This window comes from Siphateles boraxobius, unplaced genomic scaffold (genome assembly GCF_051911475.1).
Source record: "Siphateles boraxobius isolate OS27281-9 unplaced genomic scaffold, OSU_SipBor_1 56, whole genome shotgun sequence".
Lineage (NCBI taxonomy): Eukaryota > Metazoa > Chordata > Actinopteri > Cypriniformes > Leuciscidae > Siphateles > Siphateles boraxobius.
The window spans coordinates 4,654,435-4,676,361 of NW_027509182.1; the positions used below are offsets into that span (position 1 = coordinate 4,654,435).

General features: G+C 42.7%; 1 protein-coding gene across 1 annotated transcript in view; it reads right to left on the reverse strand.

The window, feature by feature from the left end:
• The window catches only part of drd2b (dopamine receptor D2b), a 231,374-nt gene that overhangs the window by 14,104 nt on the left and 195,343 nt on the right, over positions 1 to 21,927 (reverse strand). The window contains exons 3-6 of the mRNA XM_077206507.1: positions 7,258 to 7,367; positions 6,048 to 6,184; positions 2,179 to 2,378; positions 376 to 462 (exon numbers count right to left, since the gene is read on the reverse strand). Coding sequence (XP_077062622.1) covers positions 376 to 462; positions 2,179 to 2,378; positions 6,048 to 6,184; positions 7,258 to 7,367 — 534 coding nt within the window. The remainder of the gene's footprint in view (positions 1 to 375; positions 463 to 2,178; positions 2,379 to 6,047; positions 6,185 to 7,257; positions 7,368 to 21,927) is intronic.

The window sequence follows — 21,927 nt, forward strand, 5'->3', positions numbered from 1 at the left end:
AGACCAAGTAAATCCTTCAACATTTTTTTTCAGTGTAATTAGATGTGTTTAAGTGAAAAAGAATGACAATACTAATTTAAATATTGAAGACACTGAAAATGCCCTGCACACGTTATTTGACATTTCACACTGAAAAAAAAAATGGTAACATCTCAATTAACTGATTTTATTCAAGTAAAAAATATTATGTAATATAGCTGAATCAACCTAAATAAATAAATACCACCAAACTATGTGGTACTTAGACATGTGGTACCCATAATGAGGCAAAGAGCACTTGGATGTAATTGTGTTAATGTTTAGGCAGCTGCATACATTAATCTACAAATATTTTACATAGCATTTTGAGTTGATTTATAAGTAAAATACACTTACTGCTTTCTTGTTTTTGGCAGGTAAACCCCCGTTGGTCTTAATGATAACTGTGCACAGTTTCACATCTTCAGGATGAGTGCACTTTTCCTGTGGCAGAGGTAATAAGAATGTAATTCAGCATGTGGTCGACATTAAATTTCAAAGACAGCATGGAGCCTTAAAAATATATACTTGGTGCCTCTTGATGACACACAATGCAAATAAATCCACTGAACACAAAATAGCCTTTCTTGCACTAAAAGGGGAATGAAAAAGTGATTGCTTTAGTAATTGGTTCCAATCCAACCATCTTCATTTCATCTGTGTATTGTGATTATCCTCCCTCCCTGAAGGAATATTTAATTCCATATAGACCCAGCTATAGATAGAGACACACTGAATATCTCTCCATCACTGTGCCAAACATCTTTAAAGAGAGTGGTAAACGTGCCTTTAAATTTAAAGCCCCTTCAGACTGGAATAGCCTGCCTTGGTCGCTAAGATCTGTCACTTCCTTGCGTTCCTTCAAAATATCGCTCTTTACTTACCTTTACTTACTTATCTGCTCTGACACAGATTGCATGGGCAATTGTTTAAAAACCTTACAGCTCAGAAAAAATGTCTTCTAAATGTTGGCATGGTGATGGTTTCATTTGCTTTAATGGCTTTACTCTCACAGCCTCCAGTGGGTAATGCATATTCAACATCGGGCTAAGGCAATGCCCCCATAACTAAATACACAGTGGAGATACTGAAATTAGTCTAAGACTGTTAGTTATCTGGACACATTTGAAAAAGCAACATTTTCTCTACGTTTTGGCCTTCCATTTTTGTCCAGTGAAAACTGAGCTTTTTGAAGACAAATACATTTGTAAATGCCATTTTCACTTTGTAGTGTGGAAATGGAGGAATTTGAAAATGATGACACGTTTAGTCATGTGGCCCATATTGTACCAATTGATATGGTTATACTGTTATGTCCCTGCTATGTGCTATTTGTGTTCACAGTGTTGCTAAAGATAAATGTTATTTTGTACAATTTTCATATTACATTCCTGGAAAGATGACAGACAATTGCTGTCCTACAAAAAATACGATGGTAATTGTGTTTTACGCCCGTTTCACACATACTCCGTTTGCAGTGCGTATGCGGTGCGTATTTTTTTACGCACCCATGTTAACAGGTTAGACCACACATGAAATGGCAATTGAGTGCGACCTGGACGTACCAGTAAGTGGTGGGATATTTAGCTAATAAAATGATTGTTCCAGAAAGAATAGCGTGAGAAATTCGTATCATCTCAGTCAGTTTTTATTAAGTTTTACGCATACACAATGATTTAAAGTTTCTGACATTTCAGTGTGGATGAGAAACGTATGGCATATGCTTGACAATTCAAGTGTGGACAGAGATTTTGAATTGAAATTTGCATTTTGAAATGAAAACACCATTTCCGAATGTATTCAGATTTATTCAGATGTAGTCTAAATATAAAACTGTTAATTTTCATTTGCATCCCTGTTAAGATATATATCTACCATTAGCCAAAATCAAGCATTAAATTAAACCTAAAACTGAACAGAATACTGTGACATATCACTGATTCCAGGGGTGAGTAAAGGTTTTGGGGTTACTATATCTCCAGTAGTGTCCTGCAGGTCCTGGTATTACCCCAGAGATTATAATTAACACTGACAGATGCTCCCCATATTTTCTAGAAAAAGGCCAAGTCCTTTTGTAAAATGACACTGACACCATGTCTTGTCCTGTGGGGAGTGCTAGGTATTTTCCCTGAGGCTACTGTCTCACATAGTGCACATCACCTTGAGAGAGGGCTGAGCATCAGCATCTGTCTTCTGGCAGCTCCGTTTATTGTTGACCCGTTTCCGGCGCTTGCGAAGAACCACGTAGATCTGCACGTAGACGAGGAGGGTGATGATGAAAGGCACATAGAATGACATGATGGATGAGTAGACAACAAAAGCGGGGTTGGCGATTTCACACACGGCACCATCCCGTGTAGCTAAGAGAGAGAGAGTGAGTAAAATATGGTTACACAATTAGTTATGGTTGCAAAACTAATTAGTTCAGTGAGGCACTGGCAAATGCCTGTATGGGCAAATTTCCCACAACAAGTGCAAATTAGCTCCAGATTATAATTAGATTAGAAACATACTGAAAAATGTATAACAATATGACAACAGTGTTGAGTGAGCTCAAAACTGAATATAAAATATTATGTACATGTATATGTAAGTATACATACATAGGATGTATTAAAAAGAGACAGTAAATAACTTTCTAATTTTACAAAAGATTCTTATTTCAAATGAATGCTTTCATTTAATCGAAGAATCCTGAAAAAATGTTTCACAGTTTCTTTGTTTTCACTGTTTTTAACGTTTGCCGCATTTCCACCGCAGGAACTTTCCCTAGGAACTAGGAACATCTCGGTTACGTATGTAACCCTCATTCCCTGAAGGAGGGAATGGAGACGTAGTCGACGTGTCGACTGATTGGGATCACGCCAGGGAGCCAGTGATCTTCGAGTACTATTGAAACGAGCCAATGGAATTGGCGTGCGTGATTTTCATCACACACTCCATCCCCGCAGCGTGGGTATAAATACGGAAGTGGATGCACGCACTAGTTGCTTTTTCGCTGAGGAGCCAAGCGTAACTCTGAGTCAGCAATAATAATAATAATTATGGTGACGGGACTACGTCTCCGTTCCCTCCTTCAGGGAACAAGGGTTACATACGTAACCGAGACGTTCCCTTTCAGTCACTCACGTTCGACGTAGTCGACGTGTCGACTAATTGGGGTCCCAATTAAAACGCCACTAGTGCTGCCACCTTCCAGTGCCTAAACAAAAGCCTTCTGATCCTCCCGCATTGTTTGAGGCAGAGATGGGACAGAGCTTAGGCAAGGGAAGTCACTGCTGTTCCACAAGACTTTGTACTGACGCACAAACACAGGATGGCCTGTGGTGCGGAAGGATAGAGATCTGAAGTGCATGTCTCTCAGGTCGAATGCTGCAGACCAATCTTTGGGGCCGGAGCATTTGGAAATGCATCTCTGTATAACAAATTGAACGGAGGCTTTCGAAAAAGGGCCGTCTCAATTAACACAGGACCAAGATGGTCGTTACCCACCTCTCTAGGGTACAATGAAGTACGGGCTTATAGAAGCCGGTCTTCATATCGGCTGGAGGGAGTGGCTGCATCGTGTTCTTCGCCAGTAGATTGCGATGTGTGCACACAAGACTGGAGCACTGCTCAAAACTTAGGTGTGACTAAAGTCACTAATTTTACTAGCATATTTGCTCAACATCCAAGTGTGATGAAAGTCACCAAATTTTAGGAGCATCTTTGCTCTGAGCTTGAATATCACTGAGCTTGGGCGGAAGCCGATCGAAAAGGAATCGCAAGCCGAGTATAATGGTCTAGTTTAGGGCCATCTGGACCGGTTGGGAAGTATTTTTTTGGAAGCCAGGGGACCACAGACGTACCTGAGGTGGTGCAGCGAGGTGAAGGACAGGGACCCGGAGGGCGAAAGGCAAAGGCGGCCCGAAGCAGAGTGTGGTGCACAACACTTACCTGTCTCCACGAGACGCCCAGGGATACGTGAGAATGCGGATGACCGGGTCCTCGAACCGCACCCAGCTGCTGTGTTGGCGAACAAGAGGGGGCTGAGGGGTGCAAGGCTTTACAGGGCCACATAATTTCAGACTTGCCCCTCTTGGGACCCAGGAACAGAGAAAATTGCTCTTCCTTTGAAATGTGGCTATCGCTTGCTTCGCTTTTTTTGGAGCTAGCGGTGGAACAGACACACACAGATAAAAACTCCACCCGGCCCTCACTCCGGGTGACTAACTCCAAGAGCATCCTCCTCCATCCCTGAACGGCCTGCTTAGGAATGCTTTCGCTGTCGCTTGCCACCTGGATTGGCAGCGCCTGGAGCGGCCTTGGTGTCCTACTGCAGCAAGCTCTGTGCTGAGGCCTGGATGGAGGCTGCAGCGGAGGCCCAGCTGGGGTGGCAGCAGTGGACCGCCATCGGCGACGAGTAGGCGGAGGAACTGCCACCGGCGGCGGGGTGGAGGCAGCAGCGGGCCGCTGGGGCTGGATATGCCGGATGTGCCGGATGGCCTCCGTCTGCACTTGGGCGGCAGAGAGCTGTTCGGCGGAGTTCTCCGCCGCGGCTGCTGACCAGCCCAACCTGGAATATTGGGAAGACCAGGAACCGAACCTTGTCCGCATCCGTCATATCAACCAGGCCGAGCCAACGATGGCGCTCCTGAACCACTAAGATGGACATCGCCAAACTCGTGCCCCAGAGGTCGAGGTCGTATTCAGTGCGGTGCTCATCTATGAGCGTATGGTCTGGCCTACCCTCTTGCATGTCCATTAGTGTCGTGGCCTGATAGACATGTAACAGCACCATGGCACGCAAAGAGGAGGCGATTGCCCACAGGCTTTGTAAGCTCTGCCCGTCGGAATGGACGAAAGCGTCATCTCATCAACGTCATTGAGTCGTCATCTCCAGAGGCCAGCTCACCCTCTGATGCTGCTATCGACATCCTATCCTTTGGGTTAACCCCAATTGAGACGGCTGATCGGTCCATTAGAGAGGGACCAGCACGTTCAACAGGAAATTCCACCGGCTGCGATTTGATGGAGGAGTGAGGAGCCCACAGGGAATGGTTACCGGCTGAGACATTCATCACTATCCTCCGATCACCCATCCCACACGGCATCCAGGGGTGGGGCATGGTAATGGTCTGATCTCAATATCTCAACATTGCGTCAGTCATATTCTCGCAATGGGAACAATACGCGTTCACAAAAGCTGCTTCAGCGCGCTGTAACCCCAAACACGTGATGCAACGATTGTGATCATCAGAGAGAAAGAGGGAATGACCGCACGGGAGTACTGTTGCTCTTTCAGGAAATAGAACCCATCACCAATTCCGGAGCACACAGGAATGACCGCGGCAACACTGAACAGTGAACTGAAATAGTGAAGCACTCACTTTTCCACCCTCTAACCAGCCGTCAACAAACACAAACATTTAGAAATTTGTTGCTGTTAAAACAGCAGTTGAGAGCTCAAAGCACGCAATCACCACTGCACCCGCACTGTAGAAACCACCAGCACTGGGTGAGTCTTCCAGAAAAACACCGACACACTCGCTCATTGTAAACAACAGCACTCTTCAGAGACATCAAATGATCGGCTCCGAAGTGAAAGACAACTAATGCGTCCATCCACTTCCGTATTTATACCCGCGCCGCTGGGGCGGAGTGTGTGATGAAAATCACGTACGGCAATTCCATTGGCTCGTTTCAATAGTACTCGAAGATGACTACGTCGAATGTGAGCGACTGAAAGGGAACATTGTTAATGAACTTTCGGCGCTGAACATGCTGATTGGTTGAGTTAATGCCTCATGTTTAAGTGAGAGCCAGAGCGAGTGCATGTTTATGCAGATATATCTGGAAGTTATGTTTTGCTATTGGCCCTCAGCATATATATATTTGAACTCAGTGAAGCAGAAATGTGTCACCGTTTAGTGATGTCATTGTATGTTCCACATTGTATGTTCACAACGCCATTTCATTGTTGTTTTTGATCCGGCAATCATTAATTTACAAGCTAGGCACTGGTTATTATATACAAACCTGTCGTTTACCTGTGTTATTTAATCCAAACAGCAGGGGGCAAGAAATAGCGAATGAAAGCACCCAAACCACCGAGATCATTACAGTGACACGTCTCTTGGAGCTGTAGCGTGTGTTGTACAACATCGGCATGGCAACAGCCGTGTACCTGCACGAGAAGCCCAGAGGGAAGGAGATAAAAAAGGGTGTGGGTGGGATAGGGTGAATTCTAATTTAAGCAGACAAATAGAGTAAATAACAATGTTGGTCACACCTGAACAGCTGCCTCTGCTACCAGCTGCCATTATTGTGCCATCATCTCTCTTCCTTTTGTGACTGTAATAAACCTAAAGCTTTAGGGGTCTTCCTACTCTAACAAAATGGTTGAGTTTACCAAGCATGCATTATACTCACTGAAAGTGTTGTTTATTAGTGCTGTCTGCATTGTTTTACCACAGAATTGAGCAAACTACTGTAATCTGACATACTTTATTTAGCATAATTGCTCCAACATTGAAAAAGAGCCTGTTTATAATGTAATTTTTTATCAAATGGTCATCATTTGATGTATTACTGCTTACATGATCAATAAAACTGTAGACAAACATCTATTTTTAAGCAATATTCAGTATACCGCTCTCTTTCTGTGGGCAGGAATTGCACGCTTTATTTGTGGAAAGCAATTTAGTACCTGATTAAACTGAATTACCGGTGTTTAGAGAAAAAGACAGTTGTTTAGTGAATTCATGCCTCTGTATATTCTACGCCTTCAAAAAATTATTTGTTATAATTTATTTGCTCTTATGTAATTCCAAACCTGCATGACTTTCTTTCCTCTGCGGAACACAAGAGATGGTATTTTGAAGGATGTTGGTTGCCAATCAGTTTTGGTCACCAACAATGGCTTCTGACTTATATGGACAAAATATAGACAATTCTCAAATATCTTTCTTTCAGTTCCACAAAAGAAAGTAGGTGAAACATGTTTGGAATGACATGAGGGTAAGTAAATGATGGCAGAATTTGTATTTCTTGGTGATCTATCTCTTTAACTATCTTTCATTTCCCCCTCACTATTTTTAACAACTGACTCAATTGACAGGTTTAAACAACATCTGGAGGCTAGCACAGCTGTTTCCATCAACAGGATCCAACATGTCAATTTCATGTCAATTCTATACCTGCACACCCCACCCCCACACCCCACCCCACCCCTGGGATAGAACTGATAGAAGAACCTACCTGTCAATACTAATAGCACAAAGATTAAGAATGCTCGCCGTGCACATCATGACGTCCAATGTGACGAAAATGTCACAATGGATCTTACTGAAACGCCACTCCCCCACCACCTGCAAAATAGACACATACACACAATAAGTTTAGAAAAGACAAGTTCAATTATTTACTGAGGACCATAACAACAATAATACTTGTCAGATAAATAAATTAATAATGAAATATATTCAATGGGAGAACCTGAATACAAATGTTGTTCTAAAAAAAAACTATAGGCCTAGCGGTACACATGCTGCATGGTACATTGATGAAAAGTTTAAAAAAGCTGCATTTATTTGTTCAAAAATACAGTCAACAATACTACTGTGAAATATTATTAGGGATGTGCCCATATCCGAATACCTTTTTGTAAGAGAATAATGGCTTCTACTGAAAAACAGGTGAGCCAGTGGATAGCATAGCATGATATCATAGATAAACATATGAAGGAGTGTAAACTTTATGAATGAAATGAGCAACACATGATTGCAAATCAAATAGTTGATTTGCCGTCTCACTGTTGACGTCTCAGGGCTTATCTCAGAAATCAGAGCTTGGACAAGAGTAATATCTCCTAAACTACTACATCATACACATTTTCTACAATTTGATATATTTCTATTTAAAGGTCTTAAATCTTGTACGATATGATACACGAATGAGTGTAAACTTTATGAATGAAATAAGGACGCAGTGCAATCGCAAATCAAACGGCTTTGCCATTTGCACTCTCTCCCCGAGACAGCAAGCAATTATGTAGGCCTATTCTTTAAAATTTGTATAGATAATATATTTGCATTTGTATGCATAGTAAAAGTTGTTTTTTAAATTTTTAACTACTGAAAACTTCCATGTTCTCTAATCAGCTATTTTATATAGAGTCCTCATATTTGACATTGTGGATGATTGACATTGTGGATGATTGTCCTGACATAATTCTGTACACAAAATTCCTCTGGATTTTTTTTTTAAATAAATAAAGGATATATAAATACAAGAGGGGGCTGAGTGGATATTTACAGTGGGTATAGAAAAGAATCACCCCCCTTTAAAATAATCACATTTTGTTGCTTTGCAGCCTAAAATTAAGACAGACACAGTTTTTGTTTCATTCAGCTGTATTTACTCAGTGCAACTTATAACATCCAAGTGAAAGATATAACACCAACATATCAGAAAAAATTCTAAAAAATCAAATAACATAATCACTGAGTTGGAAAAAGGATCACCCCCTTGTTTCAGTACTTTGTTGAAACACCTTTTGCTTTAATTACAGCCTTTAGTCCGTTGGGATATGTCTCTACTAACTTTGCACATCTAGACGTTGCAATATTTGACCACTCTTCTTTGCAGAACTGCTCAAGTTCAGTTAAATTTGATGGTGACTGTTTGTGGACTGCTGTCTTCAAGTCATTCCACAGATTTTTAATGGGGTTTAAGTCTGGGCTCTGACTACGCCATGCAAGGACATTCACCTTTTTCTCCTTCAACCTCTGTGTGGTCAGTTTTGCTGTGTGCTTTGGGTCATTGTCATGTCGGAAGGTAAATCTTCTTCCCATTGGCAACTTTCTGGCAGAGAGCAGCAGATTTTCCTCAAGAATTTGACGGTATTTTGCCCCATCCATTTTTCCTTCTATCCTGACTAGTGCTCCAGTCCCTGCTGCAGAGAAACAACCCCATAACATGATATTACCACCTCCATGCTTTACTGTAGGAATGGTGTTATTTGGATGGTGAGCTGTATTGGATTTTCGCCAGAAATATCGTTTGCCGTTGAGGCCAAATAATTCAATTTTAGTCTCATCTGACCATAACACCTTTTTCCACGTGGCCTTAGAATCTCCAAGGTGTGTTTTGGCAAAGCTCAGTTGTGACTGCATGTGGCCTCTCTTAAGGAGTGGCTTTTTTCTTGCAACCCTCCCATACAAGCCACATTTGTGGAGAATTTGTGATATTGTTGACACATGCACACAATGACCACTCTTTGTCATGAATTCCTGCAACTACTTCAGAGTTGCTGTAGGCCTCTTGGTAGCCTCTCTGACCAGTTTCCTCCTGACTCTTTCATCCAGTTTGGAGCGACGTCCTGACCCAGGACTGTGTTGTACCAAATACCTTCAACTTCTTAATAATAGACTTCACTGTGCTTCTGGGCACTGATAAAGCCTTTGAAATTTTTTTGTATCCATCTCCTGACTTGTCCACAACTTTATCCCGGAGATCTTTTGACAATGCCTTGCCACCCATTGTTGATTGTTTTCTTCAGTTGCACTACCAACGACTGAAATGCTTCAGGAAAAGCTTGTTTCATGCTGAGCTAATCAAAATGACCACAGCTGATCACATTTGAAAGTCAATTGGCTTTGTGTGCTATTGAGAAGGTGATTAACTACACCTGGTTGGGTTTACAACAAGTCATTTTTAGGAGGGGGGTGATTCTTTTTCCAACTCAGTGATTCTGTTTTTTAATTTGTAAAAGAAAATTCTGACAAGTTGGTATTATATCTTTCACTTGGATGTTATAAGTTGTAAATACACCTGAATAAAACAAAAATTATTTTTGTCCATTTTCATTTCAGGCTGCAAAGCAACAAAATGTGATTATTTTAAAGGGGGGTGATTCTTTTCTATACTCTCTACCCACTGTATATACACTTTACAAAATTATAAACGCAACACTTTTGTTTTTGCAAGAAACTCAAAGATCTAAGACTTTTTCTGTGTACACAAAAGGCCTATTTCTCTCAAATATTGTTCACAAATCTGTCTGAATCTGTATAAGTGAGCACTTCTCCTTTGCCAATATTATCCACACCTGTGCAATAATCATACTGTTTAATCAGCATCTTGATATGCCACACCTGTGAGGTGGATGGATTATCTCAGCAACAGAGAAGTGCTCACTAACACAGATTTAGACAGATTTGTGAACAATATTTGAGGGAAATAGGCCGTTTGTGTACATAGAAAAAGTCTTAGATCTTTGAGTTCAGCTCATGAAAAATGGGGGCAAAAACAAAAGTGTTGCATTTATAATTTTCTTCAGTGTATATATATATATATATATATATATATATATATATATATATATATATATATATATATATATATATATATACATATATATATACATATATATATACTTTATTTTTTAACATTTAATATTGTATGTAACCCTAGTTCCCCGAAGGGACGGACGCTGCGTGAAATCGCAGTGGGAACGCCCTCAGCGTGACGCGTCTGAAGCATGAATGAAATCAGTCAATGGAGAGAATGAGCGTACGGCGAGTGACGTCATCGACCAGGAAGCTATAAATATCCCCTGAGTACACAACACGCCAGCTTAAAAGTTACTGAAGCAGCGACCCAAGGGGATGCCGAGAGTATGGCAGGACACGCAGCGTCCGTCCCTTCGGGGAACTAGGGTTACATACGTAACCCGGGACGTTCCCCTTCAGGGACTACCGCTGCGTGAAATCGCAGTGGGAACGCAATACCCACATCCCCATACGACCAAATCCCCGTCGTGTGTCATTAGGAGACACAAACCGACGAGAGAACCTGAGCCCCGGGAGTGGAGCTAAGATCGAGGGAATAAAATCTAACGAAAGTGTGCGGTGAGGACCAGCCTGCCGCATCACAAACGTCCTGAAGAGAAGCTCCTGAAAGAAGAGCTGTAGAAGCAGCCATACTCCGGGTGGAATGAGCCCTTACAGCCAAAGTGAAGGCTGATGGGCCGAACCATAAGCAAGTGGGATGGCCTCGACCACCCACTTGCTCATCCTTTTTCTAGATGCAGGACACCCTTTCTTAGGTGACCCAAACAGACGAACATTTGTTCTGATCTCCTCCACAGGGCAGCTCTGTGGACGTAAGCATCAAAACCCAAACTGGGAACAGCAAATTAATTTTCTCCTGGTCTGACGTCAGAAAAGGCGGAGGACAGAAAACCTGCAGAACTATAGGTCTAACTGAAACAGTTGGAACCTTAGGAACATAACCTGGTCTCGGAAAGAGAAAGGCCTTAACCAACCAGGAGCAAATTCCAGGCACGAGGGAGCCACCGAAAGTGCTTGAATATCTCCAATTCTTTTTAGAGATGAGATAGCGAGAAGAAGGATAGTCTTTAGAGTAAGAAACTTTTCCGAAACTTCCTCGATGGGCTCGAAAGGAGCAAGGGAGAGACCTTCTAAGATGACGGCCAGATCCCAAGCTGGTACCCTTGTGCGAACTGCAGGCCTCAGCCTCAAGGTGACACGAAGGAAGCGAGACATAAGCGGGTGTTTCCCGAGGGAACCTCCACTTGAAGGGGTGTGGTAAGCAGCTAAGGCCGCCACATACACCTTCAGTGTGGAGTGGGATAACCCTGTGGAGAGACGGTCCTGCAGGAAATCCAGGACTGTACCAACCGGGCAGTTAACTGGGTCCTGCTGGCGCTCTCCACACCAAGAGGTGAAAAGTTTCCACCTCGCGGCATATAACTTCCTCGTGGAGGGAGCTCTGGATCGGAGGATGGTCTCAACGACCTCAGCCGAGAGACCAGAATCTATGAGCTGGGCCCCCTCAGAGGCCAAGCCCACAGCCTCCATAGCTCTAGACGGGGGTGAAGGATCGACCCACTCGCCTGAGAGAGCAGATCTCTCCTGATCGGTATCTCTAGGGGAGAGCCGTTGAGGAGAGACACTAGGTCCGCAAACCATACCCGGGCCGACCAGAACGGGGCTATTAGCAGGAGACTGAGCCCGTCCCGGCGAACCCTCTCCAGAACTCCTGGGAGCAGAGCGATCGGGGGAAAAGCGTACAAGCGTGACCTCGGCCACGGATGTACCATCGCATCCAACCCCAGCGGGGCTGGATGGCTGAGAGAGAACCACAGCGGGCAGTGTGATGTTTCTCGAGAAGCAAATAGGTCTACCTCGGCAAGACCGAAATGTTTCCATAGGAGTTCCACTACCTCGGGGTGAAGACTCCATTCCCCGGGCCTCGACCCCTGTCTTAACAGGATGTCTGCCCCCTGATTTAAATACCCCGGGAGATAAAAGCTCTCAGAGAAAGAATTTTCCCCTGGGACCATAGAAGGATCTGACGTGCCAGTTTGTAAAGCGGGCGAGAACGCAAACCCCCCTGATGGTTGATATAAGAAACCACCGATGTGTTGTCTGTCTGGACAAGAACATGGTGGCCCCTTAGGTCTGGGAGGAAGTGTTTCAGAGCCTGAAACACCGCCAACATCTCTAGGCAGTTTAAGTGCCACAGACGATGATGGTCCTCCCACAGACCCTGAGCCCACCCGTGAGAGAGGCATTCTGTCATTAGCATAACGCGACGACAAGGAGCTCCTAACACAGGGCCTTGGGACAAAAACCAAGGATCTTTCCACATGATCAGGGCGTGATGACACCGTCGCAAACTCACGATCATGCGAAGCGGATTTCCCCTCGGGGAGAATCCCTTGGTCCTGAGCCACCACTGTAACAGTCTCATGTGCAAGAGGCCAAGAGGTATCACGTTGGACGCAGCTGCCATGAGACCTAGCAGTCTCTGGAACTGTTTTACAGTGGATGACTGGCCTAGCTTGACCTGATCTACTGCAGCGAGAATCAAAGCAATACGAGCAGGTGACAATCGTGCCTGCATCGTCGTTGAATCCCACACTACACCTAGAAAAGTGGTTCTCTGTAATGGAGAAAGAACACTCTTTTTGGCGTTGAGCCTCAGCCCCAGTCACTTGATATGAGCAAGAACGACATCTCGGTGCCGAACCGCCTGTTGTTCCGATTGAGCTAGAATCAAGCAATCGTCTATATAGTACAGAAAGCGGATGCCCTGTAACCTCAGCGGGGCTATAGCAGCATCCGTACACTTCGTGAATGTTCGGGGTGACAGTGCTAGGCCGAACGGAAGAACCCGATATTGGTACGCTTCGCCCCCGAAAGCGAACCTCAGGAACTTCCTGTGTTGAGGGAGGATAGATACATGGAAGTAAACGTCCTTTAGATCTATCATGACAAACCAGTCCTCGGATCTGATTTGAACATCCCCAGTGACAGACACAGCGCCCTGTAACGTACTGGCAGGGAACAGCTGGTCTGGGCACTCCACAACCCTCCTCGGAGGGGGCGAGCGTCCCTGGGGAAATCGCTCGCCGAGTCTCTCTACGCCCTGTGAAGGCAGGGTTAGTAGAGCAGACCACTGAGGGCATCGGAAAACACAGGGCACCGTGTTCTTGTGCAGTGAACTCAGGTCTTTCACGATAGGGACCACCCTCAGAACCCTGACGTTCAGCACGTCAGGATTTTTTTTTTTCGATGAAGTAGTATCCTAACTCCCTGCTGGGTGGGGGACCCATTCCGGCAGGAACTCTACTAAGGGAACCAGCCTCTCGAGGCTGGCCTCCGGATGAACATCCCGAGTGACAGACACAGCGCCCTGTAACATACTGGCAGGAAACAGCTGGTCTGAGCACTCCACAACCCTCCTTGGAGGGGGCGAGCGTCCCTCGGGAAATCGCTCGCCGAGTCTCTCTACGCCCTGTATAGGCAGGGTTAGTAGAACAGACCCCTGAGGGCATCGAGAAAGACAGGGCACCGTGTTTTTGTGCGGTGAACTCAAGTTTTTCCCGATGGGGACCACCCTCAGAGTCCTGACGTTCAGCCCGTCAGGACTTTTTCGACGCGGCCTTTCTGGCGACAATGACTGTCCTCAGATCAGTCCTGCCCCGAGAAGGCCGCGCCGGAGAGCACCCCGCCTCGTCCCTCCAGTTTCTCTGCAGGGGGGCACGAGACGTGACACTACGCTTCTGCTGTGCTCTTTTTGAAGACGAACTCGACGAAAGACTTTGCTCTGGTTGAACATTCTGCTTGACAGACACAGTGCCCTGTAACGGCGCACCGGCAGGGAACGACTGGTCTGAACACACTAGAACCCTCCTTAGAGGCGGCGAGCGTCCCTCGGGAAAGCACTCGCCAGACCCTTCTACGCCCTGTTTCGGCAGGGTTAGTAGGACGGGCCCCTGAGGGCGCCGGGAGAGACAGGGCACCCTTAAGGGAGGTGAACGCAAGTCTCTCTCGGCGGGGACCCCCCTCAGATTTCCTTTGAGCAGGTCGGCCTGAAAAGCCTGCATAAAAGTCATCGTATGCAAACATGCAGCCGCCTGCCGAGCCACCGAGTAAGCCTTCCCCACCAGCACAGAGGTATATATATTTATTTATTTATTTATTTTTTGGTGGAAGAGCCGGTGCTTTAAGTGAAGACGATGAAGCAGGAGAGAGATAGCTCGCAAGCGTCTCCTCCGCCTACAGTATCGTCACATAACCAGCAGATTTAGCACCAACAATGTTACCATAAGCATTGGACTGATTTGTGTAAATTCTGCTTGAAACCGGTCTAACCCAGGTCTTTGAAACCTCAGCATGAAGATCTGGGAAGAACGGTAAGCACCGGCTAGAAGGTTGAGGTCGTGCAGACTGAAATCTATCATCTAGATTGCTTTTAATTCTAGAAACCTGTCTATCAGCTGGCCACTCGATACTGTTATTTTTTTATTTTTTTATTTTTTAGCTTTTCAACAGCCCGAGATAATACATCCATCAAACCTTCTTCATTTGCAGTATAATGTGATAAACTAGTTTTCTCTGATAATAAACTTTCGACATCCAGCTCCTCAGAACTGGAAAATCTCAATTCAACATCATCATGTGCCTCCACCCGGGCAGAAGTAACCGCCGCAGCGCGTACTTCCAGAGCCGGGTGAGAGGCACTAGATCTCGTCGGAGATAGCTGAGATAGGGCGGAGCCCGTCTCAACGTCGCCAGCGAGATCCATCTGCGAGCCCCAAGACAAGCGCCGCCGCTCTGCCTCAACAGAAGCGGGACCCCAGCCTCGGGGAGCTCGCAGCAAATCACTCTCCTCGAAGAGCGATCGCCGCGAGCGCAGAGTTCTCAAGGGAAAACGCTCGCAATGCTGACAATCGACTCCCTCGAGAGCCGACTGGGCATTGCTGCACTCCCAAACAAGCCACACTTAGCTCGTGTGAATCCCCACCCGTGATGTGCCGAGTACAGGGAGGAACACACTTCTTATACTGCTCGCTCATATTGGTTTTTTTATATAAAATATATATAGTGAAAACTCCTGACAAAACAGACAAACACAATCGACAGATTCAGACACACACAGAGCTGCTGAAGTAACTAAAAGCTGGCGTGTTGTGTACTCAGGGGATATTTATAGCTTCCTGGTCGATGACGTCACTCGCCGTACGCTCATTCTCTCCATTGACTGATTTCATTCATGCTTCAGACGCGTCACGCTGAGGGCGTTCCCACTGCGATTTCACGCAGCGGTAGTCCCTGAAGGGGAACTGCTCTTACAAGAGTTCTCAATGATATTTATATGGGTACAGACTCAGGATATTCCGTCATTTTAGTTATGTTAGATTTGTAGAAAGGAGTCACTTGCGCTTCAGCCTAGTTAGTGCTCACTGAACAGGACACAAAAATCTGAGGAAAAGGACCCAAGGTCTAGCTCCTGCTCCTTGGTCCTAGTTAGACCTTGCGTCCTTTTCCTCTTATGTTAGATTGGTCTTCTGCTTTTGATACTGTTATAAACTGAAACTGAAAAAAAACTGAAACTGAATTTTATAAATTTAATATTAGAGTTTTTACCATGTGTATTTAATAAATATTATTATTATTATTATTATTATTCTAACGACTATTCGGGCACTTTTGGGGCTCTTAACGTGCACGAAAACTCTTGAAACTTTGCACACAGGTCAGAACCCGCGGCCATCAGGGCCGGGCTGAAGGTGGTACCCGGGCGTGGCAGGGGGGCTCGACAGCGCCCCCTGGAACGGGGTCCGAAAACTTGGTCCATAAATCAAACACGCTTGCATGTAATAATATGAAACTCGGTACACATATAGATCTCATCGGTTTATATATCCTTTGTACTTTTACTTTTTACCCCAGCCCAACAGGAAGTCGGCTATTTAGGGTTGTTTGTAAAACGCATGCAATGGAATTTAAAGTACTTCTCCTAGAGAATTCAAAGAAATGCCACGAAACTCGGTCAGCATGAAGTCAAGACATTGAGGATGAAAAATTGCCAGGGGATTTTTGATATCTCGAACGGTTTGGCCGTGGCGAGGAAACGAATTTATGGCGAGAAACGTGAAACAGGAAGTGTGTTATAACTTCAACATACATTAGCTGATCTTAATGAAACTTCAGCAGTGTGTTCGTTGTAAGAGGCCGATCACATGGATGTGACTATTGTGAGTCAAAGTTATAGCGCCACCAACTGGCAGCAGGAAGTGTGTCACTTTCAAAATGCTTTGAAATCACCCTCTTATTTTAACCCGATTTGCTTCAAACTTCATCTGTATAATGTAAATACACGGCAGATGTAGACCTGTGAAAGGATTATTGATATCTTTGATACTGTTGCCGTGGCAACGCATCAAACTTTAAAATTCTTTTTGGATGCTTTTGAGACTCTTAGCATGCCTGAAATTGCTTGAAATTGCATGAAACTCGACAGACAGATCACATTTATTAGCCAGTAGACATGTGCAAAGTTTCAGAAACGGGCATGGTGCAGGGACTCAGTAGCGCCACCTTTTGACAAAAGTGGGTGGGTTAGTTTTATAGTTTTACCTACAATCATAAAACTCGGTACGCATATTGTTCAGATCAAGCCGGACAACTTTCTAATTAACTGTCATTAGCTCAGACCAAGAGGAAGTCAGATATTTTGGTTTGAATATGGTCATTTTCTCTCTCTCTCTCTCTCTCTCTGAGCCAATATGGCAAGCCGTTTAACATTTAATCATTTTAACCTACTAGTCTCTATTTTCATGCTTCTAGTACTTATTTTTTAGATACTAGTATCTATGCCATTAAGTACTAGTACTTATTCATTAGCGACTAGTACTTATTCTTTAGTACTAGTGCCTATTCTTTAGATACTAGTGCCTATTCTTTAGATATTCTTTTGAATACGTATTAGTAGCTAATGAATAAGTACTGGTATCTATTTAATAGGTACTAGTATCTAATGACTTAGTACTAGTATTTATTGAATAAATACTAGTATCTATTAATAGGTACTAGTATCTAAAAGGTCATTTTCTCTCTCTCTCTCTCTGAGCCAATATGGCAAGCCGTTTTAACATTTTATCATTTTAACCTACTAGTCTCTATTTTCATGCTACTAGTACTTATTTTTTAGATACTAGTATCTATTCCATTAAGTACTAGTACTTATTCATTAGCGACTAGTGCTTATTCTGTTTAGAATATTAAAAGTGCTTATTCAATTTTTATGCTTATTTATATTTTCAGAGCAGAAAATCCGAATTTTCTGCTTATTCAATATTGCATCTAAAATGGAAGTGACTTGACGTGTGTGTGTGTGTGTGTGTGTGTGTGTGTGTGTGTGTGTGTGTGTGTGAGAGAGAGAGATTGTGTCTGTTACAGTGACAAGAGTTTAACCCTTTAAGGCCTTGTTTTTTGGATATATATCTTTTTTTATTAAAAAAAAGTGCATACAACCCATATCTTTTAAATGTATTGTTTGCTTTAAATTAAATTAAGATTGTATGTTTGGTAATTGAACCTAAATAAATTTAAAATTAATGTGCTACATTTCAGATCAATATATTTGTTTTCCTTCATTTTAATCAACACTAAATTTATTCTCATCTGAATTATAAATAACTTATTTCTGTATAAAATAAAAAATCCCGAATAATCCAGACCAACCAGAGCGCACTATTTCTACAACATCATCAGTGCTGAAGCGGAACTACCAGAGCCGTTCGGCAGATAGCCAGCAGATATTTTGTGTCACGTCGTGCACAATAACCCTAAAGGCACCAGGGTGGCGGTGCCACCGGCTTTATATATATATATATATATATATATATATATATATAAATATAGCTGCGAGCAGCGATGAAGGGCCAAAGCCGGCGGTACCGCCACCCCGGTGCCTTTAGGTAACTAAAGGCACCGGGGTTGCGGTGCCACCGGCTTGGGCCCGTAATCGCTCCTCGCAGCTATATTTATTATTATTATTCTAACGACTATTCGGGCACTTTTGGGGCTCTTAACGTGCACGAAAACTCTTGAAACTTTGCACACAGGTCAGAACCCGCGGCCATCAGGGCCGGGCTGAAGGTGGTACCCGGGCGTGGCAGGGGGGCTCGACAGCGCCCCCTGGAACGGGGTCCGAAAACTTGGTCCATAAATCAAACACGCTTGCATGTAATAATATGAAACTCGGTACACATATAGATCTCATCGGTTCATATGTACTTCATGCTCTTACTTTTCACCCCAGCCCAACAGGAAGTCGGCTATTTAGGGTTGTTTGTTTGTAAAACGCATGCAATGGAATTTAAAGCACTTCTCCTAGAGAATTCAAAGAAATGCCACGAAACTCGGTCAGCATGAAGTCAAGACATTGAGGAAGAAAAATTGCCAGGGGATTTTTGATATCTCGAACGGTTTGGCCGTGGCGAGGAAACGAATTTATGGCGAGAAACGTGAAACAGGAAGTGTGTTATAACTTCAGCATACATTAGCTGATCTTAATGAAACTTCAGCAGTGTGTTCGTTGTAAGAGGCCGATCACATGGATGTGACTATTGTGAGTCAAAGTTATAGCGCCACCAACTGGCAGCAGGAAGTGTGTCACTTTCAAAATGCTTTGAAATCACCCTCTTATTTTAACCCGATTTGCTTCAAACTTCATCTGTATAATGTAAATACACGGCAGATGTAGACCTGTGAAAGGATTATTGATATCTTAGATACTGGTGCCATGGCAACGCATCAAACTTTAATATTCTTTTTGGATGCTTTTGAGACTCTTAGCATGCCTGAAATTGCTTAAAATTGCATGAAACTCGACAGACAGATCACATTTATTAGCCAGTAGACATGTGCAAAGTTTCAGAAACGGGCGTGGTGAGGGGCTCAGTAGCGCCACCTTTTGTCAAAAGTGGGGGGATTAATTTTATCTACAGTAATAAAAATCGGTATGTGTATTGTTCTCCTCCAGCCAGACAACTTTCTAATTTACACTCAATAGCTCCAACCAACAGGAAGTCAGATATTTTGGTTTGAAAATTGTCATTTTATGTCTCTCTCTCTCTGAGCCTACGTCTCTGTGTGTGTGTGTGTCTGTGAGTGTGGGGAGGGGGAGGGGGGCTAGATTAACCATTTCACTGCTGTTTGGTCTGGCCTGCATTAAAAAAGAAAATAAATGTCTTACGCCTTGTATTTTTTAAATAAGTTGTATTAATAAGTAAAGGCATATAACCAGTTGAATTGTAGTGCATTGAAAATAGTTTTATATAATTAGTTTATTAATTAAATTAACTTGGTCCATAAACTTGGTCAGAAAATTTGGTCCATAAATTAAACACACTTGCATGTAATATTATGAAACTCGGTACACATATAGATCTCATCGGGCCAAACAACTTTAAGCCAGCCCAACAGGAAGTGGGCTATTTTGGTCTTAATGTGGATTTTTGGCAAAATCAGCCTCTGATTTTTTACCCACTCCTCTTAAGTGGTTTATTCAATTCCCACCAAACTTTTTCAACATGATGAAAATACATTAAAGAAGCTAAATTGTGAATGGCTATTGAATATCTCAAATTGTTTTGCTATGGCGAGGGATTAAAGTCATGTCAAAAAAGTAAACACTAAAAGCCTCATATCTTCTAAAAAATTAATTATACACCATTTATTTCTAGATAAAATTACACAAATATCAGAACTAAACCCATTTTATTCTTGTTTTCAATTTAAGAGTAATGTACAAGTTTAAAAACAGCCAGAATGTGCTATTCAGTTAAAAAATAAATACATCAAGTAATACAAAGGGCTATACTGCCCTCTTGTGTCCAAAATGATATCAACTCAGTACATAAAACTTTTTTATCAGGTATGGCTATTGTAATTAAATATAAATATATTAGGTATGTGGCTGTGAGGATCTTTTCCCACCGGTTAATCGACGTTAGACACCAGCGAGGCCTTTTAAATCGCTAATATAAAAGTGAAAGTAAAGTATAAGGACGTCCGCACGGACATTTATAGTGGTGGCGCTCGCAGTGCGCTCGAATGAATTTCTATGGAAGTAGAAATGAAAAAACGTTCGTTCTGTTCTGCTCGCTCGTCGCCATGGACGTGCACCGTTATGAATGCCAGTGCAGCCGCATACTTTTTAGTGTCACTTTAAAATTAGCACCATATCGGGGGCCGATTGTTTCCGGTTTTCAGGTAAAACACAACAACAAATGAGTAAATGACAGATTCGCTTAAATAGGCGCGTTTACACAAAATATTCCGTCATCATTTTTTTCAGTCAGCTCTTCACTCTCGTGATTAATGAATTTTGACTCCTGTTGCTGATCTTTGCTGCAACTTTCGTTCAGCTCACAATTTAGTAAGCAAACACGCTTCAAATGTGTTTTTATTTTATTTTTGTGTATACATGTGTGTATATATATATATATATATATATATATATATATATATATATATATATATATATATATATATATATAGCTTATGTTTCAAATATGAGTTAATTAACAATCGTTGGAAAGAATGATACTTTTAAACATATCACTAAACCGTCATTAGGTGTCGCCAGGCGACCGTCTTAATGAACGAGTCATTGATTCATTCGTTCAAACGATTCGTTCGAACGGCTGAGTCATTCATGAATGAGACAGATTATGGATTGGTCGTTGAATCTTTGAGTCAACCGATTCGTTCAAAATGCTGAATCATTCAGTAATGAGAACGCGTTGCTGTGAGATCCTCGATGGTTCTGCTGTGATCTTTGTTTAACTATTTTCGCTGCTGAAACAGAAAAAAAGTCAATATTGCATCTAAAATGTAAGTGATTTGACGTGTGTGTGTGTGTGTGTGTGTGTGTGTGTGTGTGTGTGTGTGTGTGTGTGTGTGTGTGTGTGTGTGTGTGATTGTGTCTGTTACAGTGATTGTTTAACCCTTGTTAAAGTTTAGGCCTTGTCTTTTTGGATATATATCTTTTTATATAAAAAAAATAGCATACAACCCATATATTTTAAATGTATTGTTTGCTTTAAATTACATTGAGATTTGTATGTTTGGTAATTGAACCTGAATGAATTTTAAATGAATGTGCTATATTTCAGATCATATATTTGTTTTCCTTAAAATTTGAACTAACACTAACTTTATTCTCATCTGAATGATAGATTATTTATTTATGTATAAAATAAAAACACATTTGATTTTTCTTTTTTAATCAATGTAGAATGTGTAACTGAAAAAATAAACAGATTAGGGCTCTGTTCGAGGACAAGAAATGAAAACCAATGCAATATGATGAATGTCCAAAAGATTTTTTTGCTTTTAAACTATGTGTGGTGTGTGTGTGTGTGTGTGTGTGTGTGTGTGTGTGTGTGTGTGTGTGTGTGTGTGTGTGTGTGTGTGTGTGTGTGTGTGTGTGTGTAAGAGATTTTGGTTGGGTGACAGTTGTAGTTTAGCAGTACAGTTTGACAAAAGCACAATGTTGTGTTTTATTGCGATTGTACACAAATATAAGTAAACACTTTGCAGT